The 6,100-nt window shown below is 40.8% G+C and overlaps 1 protein-coding gene across 1 annotated transcript in view; it reads right to left on the reverse strand.

The window, feature by feature from the left end:
- Positions 1-1,748, reverse strand: part of LOC594451 (neurogenic locus notch homolog protein 1-like) — a 64,952-nt gene extending 63,204 nt beyond the window's left edge. Inside the window, exons 1-4 of the mRNA XM_030999212.1 lie at positions 1,739-1,748; positions 1,021-1,125; positions 565-663; positions 185-289 (exon numbers count right to left, since the gene is read on the reverse strand). Of these exons, the coding sequence (XP_030855072.1) occupies positions 185-289; positions 565-663; positions 1,021-1,125; positions 1,739-1,748 (319 nt within the window). The remainder of the gene's footprint in view (positions 1-184; positions 290-564; positions 664-1,020; positions 1,126-1,738) is intronic.
- Between the last annotated feature and the right edge of the window lie 4,352 nt (positions 1,749-6,100).

A 6,100-nucleotide genomic window follows, 5' to 3' on the forward strand; every position in this document is an offset into this window, starting at 1 on the left:
AATTAAAGTTTTGTTATATTCAGCCGGTGTACATACAATTAATATAATATATAAAAGCTTGGAATTCATGATCGTACAAAGCTTAAATGATTGTTAAAGTAGACTGCGAGTAGAATGATAATCTCGAAATGAATTGAGAGGTTAAAGTCACAATATGGATTGATGTCACAATAGATTTTCTCACCTGTACTACACAGAGCTCCATCGAATTCTGCAGCACATGTACATGCATTGTTCTCACAGGTACCTCCGTTCATACATGGGTTGCCGCCAGATGCAGAACAGTCAACTACAGAGAGAAAACAAAACATCCTTAAATCAATAACGAATCTTTAAATTCACTGCTCATGTGGAAATACGAATTACACGAATGACGAGAATACAAAATCATTTTCTTTTTGTTAGCCAGTGTACACACAATCAATATAATATCTAAAACCTTGAAATTTAAGAACAAATCGTACAATATTTTAAAAGTAGCCTGTGAGTAGAATGATAACCTTGAAATAAATAAAGAGGTTAAAGTCTCTTAATATGAATGGATGTCACAATAGATTTTCTCACCTGTACTACAAAGAGCTCCATTAAATTCCGCAGCACATGTACATTCATTGTTCTCACAGGTACCTCCATTCTGACAGGGGTTGTCGACAGAACAGCCGGCTACAGAGAGGAGAAAAATTATACTTTTAACAAGTGACAATCTTTACATTCACCGTTCTCAAAAGCAACGTTTTAAAGCTTGGAATTAAGTAAAAAAATAAATGAGAGAGTGTCAAATTAGAAAGTAAGAAGACCCTTTCCCCTTTATCCGTACAGAAACCTTTTTTTAGGGGTATGTTAAATTAGAATGAAGTTATCGAAATTATTTCAGAGTATAAAGTCACGATAGATGCGCGTGACAAGGCAACAATCTTGTATTTTTTAAGTAACCAATGATATCCTGAAAAGCAAAATATTGTTTAACAAACACGTTTAATCCCGATAGCAATTATCTATTGTCACTATGGATTTCCATACCTGTACTACACAAGGCTCCAATAAATGTCCCAGCACATGTACATGCATTGTTCTCACAGGTGCCTGCGTTCATGCATGGGTTGCCGCCAGAAGCAGAACAGTCAACTACAAAGAGGAAACAAAAATTAATATCCTCAAATGAATGATGAATGTTTACCTATATCGTTGATATGAAAATACGTGAAAGACGAGGATCAGTTATTACAATGATACCAGGCATTGTCCACAATTTACGAATGATGTATTAAACATTGTCAAGCTACAATGTAGGAAGGCTTCACCTTTATTTACACTACTGTTTTTTTCAGTGTTTTTAGTGAGAAAGTTGTATCGATAAATTTTAAGAGGTTAAAATCACAATATAAACGGATGTTACAATATATTTTTCTCACCTGTACTACAAAGAGCTCCATCAAATTCCGCTGCACATGTACATGCATTGTTCTCACAAGTACCTCCGTTCATACATGGGTTACCGCCAGATGCAGAACAGTCAACTATAGAGATGAAAGAAAATATCCTTAAATTAGTAACGAATCTGTACATTCACTGTTTATGTGGAAATGCAAAATACATGAATGACGAGAATACAAAGTTTCATATCGTTACTCAAATTTACGGGATTCTGTGAGATACGAGCCACGCATGCGCCAATCAGTGATTCTAGTGCGTGTGTTGGCTGACCACCGGCAGCAATCTTTTATCAGAAATTTTTTACATTTCGTCATATTTTCTAATATTTATATTATTTATAATATATATTTCTAATTACTATTAATAACACCAGTTTCTGAGCCGTGTTTTCTAGTTAGATCTGTTGTGCCTGTTATGACTGATATTGTTAGTGAAGAGGGCCCACGAGAAGGTGCCTCGGATCAAGCAGCGAACGGTGAGGTGTTCTCATCGGCGTCCATCCGCACGACGGCACGGGCTTCAATCGCTGAAAGGAGGATAGTGAATGCTTTGAATCTCAGCACGGCCGGTATTGGAGTGTTATTCGCTGGCACGGCTAGCGATGTGGAGATGCGGCACAGTTTTGTTATACCCAAATTAACAAATACTAATAGGTCGGGTAAGAGTGCCAGAGATTATTAAGGTCATTGAATCTCACTCTCAGTCTCAGAGGACAATTTCCAATCGGCTTAAGGCTAAGCAGAAGGCTGAGCCTGTAAAGGCCGTTTCGACCTGTAAAACAAAACATGGAAAGGCAAAGCCCAGTGACATGAAAGAGGTAAATGAGTCAAATGAACAGAGATTCCAAAATCTGGAAAAAGCACTTGAGAAACAGACTTTAATGGTGGAAAAGCTCTGTGAGAAAATATCCAATGATAGTACATTTGGAGACATGACGATGTTAAGGTTAGATCTTGAAATGCCCAAGTGGTACAACAAGAAGCATATATAATGAGTATATGGGGGAATTGGGCCTTGAGGATAGGAGCTGCGAACCTGATTATGAATACCTTTACAAACATTAGGAGGATGAACATAGCTTTTCCCTCCCGTCTGTCGAAGACCAAGTTGAGGAATTTGACAATACAGTAGAAGTAGAAACAGACGTGGCAACAGGGCATGCAGGGGATATTGTTAGCCCTATGTCAGCTTAGGGTTTTGCAGGCCGTTTCCAGACACTATCCCCAAAAGACGAGCTAGTAGACAGCCTAAAAATCATGCTGTCAGAACGGCTTGGCATGGAAAGCAAGGTTACTCTAATTGACAAATATGTTCCCTAAACGACATTACCAACCTGGTGGGACCCAAAGTAAACCCTTTGATTTGGGATAATATCCCTGTGAAAACACAATCAAGAGACTTGAGACTTCATAAACTCCAAAAGCCTCTAATTTAAGGTCTAATAGCAGTTACGAACCTCATGAAAGAAAAATATTTCCCAGAACAGGAAGAGGCCTTGGCATTACTGGCAAATGCAAAATATGAGGTGAACATGTTCAGTAGGGAGAGTATATGGCCTGAACTGAATCCGAGATATGAACCATTGTGTCGCCCTGAAGTAAAGGTAATACAGCAGCTCTTTGGTGAGGACCTTAGTAAGGTTGTCAAAGACATGACAGAACAAAAAAAGGCAGTGTCTGTTACCAAAATTGGAATCCTGAAGTTCAAGGAGCAGTGATATAGCCCATTTGCAGGTAACTTCACCAGGCCAGTCTATCCCGGGAGAGGCCGGGGAAATCAAAACTCTCCTTCAGCGCCCTCTTTTTTAGGCATTATGCGGAACAGAGGGCGGGGAGAGTATGGTACATGAGACGTCAGAATAAACAGAGGTGTCAAGGCACCAGCCACCTAGTCCAGGCCCATGTACTATATTCCGTACTGATTAAGACAGCTGATGAGGTGAGAAATAATTGTCCACTGAGTAGCACTCTGAAGTCTGAACTGTAACCTTTTCCGAGGGGGCCAAATAAAATTGCATTTGAGTTAATAGGAAGAACTAACTTTTGATAGAAATATCTTAAACATTGTCAGTGGATACAAATTGGAATTCATAGGGACACCACCTCTACAAAAGTACATACTCCACCCTTACAAACTTGGGCCTACTGAAATCATGGCTGTAGATACAGAGATACAAAACCTTTTGGACAAAGAGGTAATTGTAAGATGTGACCACATACCTGGCCAGTTTATTTCCAACATCTTCACAAGGGAGAAAGACGGAAGATTGAGAGTGATGCTCAACTTATCAGAATTGAAGAATCACTTGAGTTTCCACTACTTCAAAATGGACACATTTGAGACTGTGGTCCAATTGTTAACCAAAGAATGTTTCATGGCATCACTTGACTTAAAGGATGCATACTACTCTTTCCCCCTAGATCCCAGGTGCAGAAAATTATTGCGTTTCCAGTGGAAAGCCGAGTTGTATTGGCGAATTATGACGAGTTGTGATGAGTTGCCTCAAAGAGGCACTCGCAATACTCGCGAATAGCTCTTCTTGTAATTCGGGATAACTCGCGAAAACTCGTTATGGCTCGGCGTAACTTTTTACAACATTCCACGGCTCTCCTCGAAGTCGCGAGCAGTTCCAGAATTTTGAACATGTTCAAAATTTTCACTTACTCGTTGTAACTCGAGGTGAACTTCCTTACACTCGTAATATACTCGCATAACTCGTAACAAGCTTGCACTGCACTCTTCATAACTCATAGCAACTCGCCACCTTCAAGTATACGCGAGTGCTATTCGAGTTTCCAAGAGTGGAGTACGAGCACGACGATCGTGCTGCGTGTCATGCCTAGTTGCCTACGATATTAACGCGAGTTTAGATCGAGTACGGGGACTTACGGCGAGTTTCGTATGAGCATGAGCACACTGCAGGGCGAGCATAACGAGCATGACGAGCGTACCATGATACGTCAGCACGCCTTCAATTGTGCAGAGTATCAAGGACTGTTCTTCCTCCAACATATCGAGCAAATATGCTTCTGCTATCCATCTTTATTTTGGAGAGCGCCAAAATCAGAGGCAGCCCTCTCCGGGGGTAGGAGAGCAAGGAGGGGTGCAGGGGGCACAGTGCCCCCACTTTTTCAAATACTCGAAATGTGCCCCTTTTTACATAGGAAAAGTGCCCCTTATCTTCGACTAGTGCGCCTATTAATTGTAGAAGTGCCCCTACCCCTTTTCACCTCTTATAAGTGCCCTTTTATTTCGACAAGTGCCCCTTTTCCTTCGACAAGTTCCCATTTTCCTGTGCAATAAGTGCCCATTTTCACTTTTGATAAGTGCCCCCTTCACCTCTGATAATTTGCCTTACTCAAATCTGAGATGTGCCTCTTTTATTTTGACAAGTGCCCTTTTTCCTTTGTAAGAAGTGCCCCTTCCCCTATTAATAACTACCCCCTTTTTAACTCGGATACGCGCACCTTATATTTCACATGTTCCCTTTTCCCTTTTTAATAAGGGACCTATCCCCTTTTTATAAATGCCCCTTTTTCACCTCTTATACATGCCCCTATCGAAATCAGATGGGGCCCCTTTTCCGTTGACAAATGCCCATTTCCTATTTTCATAAGTGCCTTTTTTCATCCCTGGTGAGTGCCTCTTTTAGAAGGTTTAAGAAGAGCCAATTTTAACCTCTGATAATTACTGCTCTGCTCTGCTCGTTCGCATTTATAGATGATTTACTTCCGTTATAAAAAAAAAATCTGCATATAACCCCATCAGGATTGGTTTTTTTGCTCTTTATAAGATGTAATTTTTCGCACTACGACCTCACAAATCTTTAAAAATGTCCTCGCTCCATTCGCTCGGTCATAAATATATTCGAGGACCATTACACTCAACACAAAGTATGATGCTTAAACAATATCTTGTACTGTGTAAAAAGTGAAACAAATATTGAAATCATCCCTGATAATGTAATCACAATGAAAGGGTATATACAAATGTCTAAAACTTGTTATATTTTCGCTTTGAGATTTCCCTTTGGAGGTGCCCTTTTTTTGGTGCCCCCCCCCCCCCTCCAAACCTGGAAGTCGCTTGGCCGTCCTCGGCCCAAATGGTGCATTTCCCGCCCCTTGATCGCATATGAATCGTTGAAAACTCGTTAGAAGATCTTGATAACTCGTTGGTTGATCGGTACAAGTCGTACACAAGTCATCGCAACTCATACCGAGCTTGCGACGTATGATAATTCATGCAAATACCATACAAATTAGTAAATTTCAAGCGAGTTCACGCGAGTTTAGGCGAGTTCAAGCTCGCGCCAGCTCGCCACAACTCGAGACTCCAACTCTGCTAAGTGAGAGCCCTGCTTTACGGGTTTTCACCAGTGCCCAGAATTTTCACGAAAGTGCGTAAAGTTCCTTTAACTGTGTTCAGGAGCAGGGGGCATCTTATTATCTCCTCCAGTGATGACATACTTAAAAAGGAAGAGTCTAAGGATCAAGTAGTGCATGCGGTGCATGACACAACAAAAATACCGACACATTTGGGGTAAGTTATTCCCCCTCAAGAATCCAAATTTGAACCTAGCCAGCCACTCGTTTTCTTTGATATAAACTCAGATACAACGACTGTCAAACCGACAGAGAGGAAACTAACTGGGATTAGAGAGTTTGCG

The sequence above is a fragment of the Strongylocentrotus purpuratus genome, unplaced genomic scaffold (genome assembly GCF_000002235.5).
Source record: "Strongylocentrotus purpuratus isolate Spur 01 unplaced genomic scaffold, Spur_5.0 spur5_scaffold_5, whole genome shotgun sequence".
In the NCBI taxonomy this organism is placed as follows: domain Eukaryota; kingdom Metazoa; phylum Echinodermata; class Echinoidea; order Camarodonta; family Strongylocentrotidae; genus Strongylocentrotus; species Strongylocentrotus purpuratus.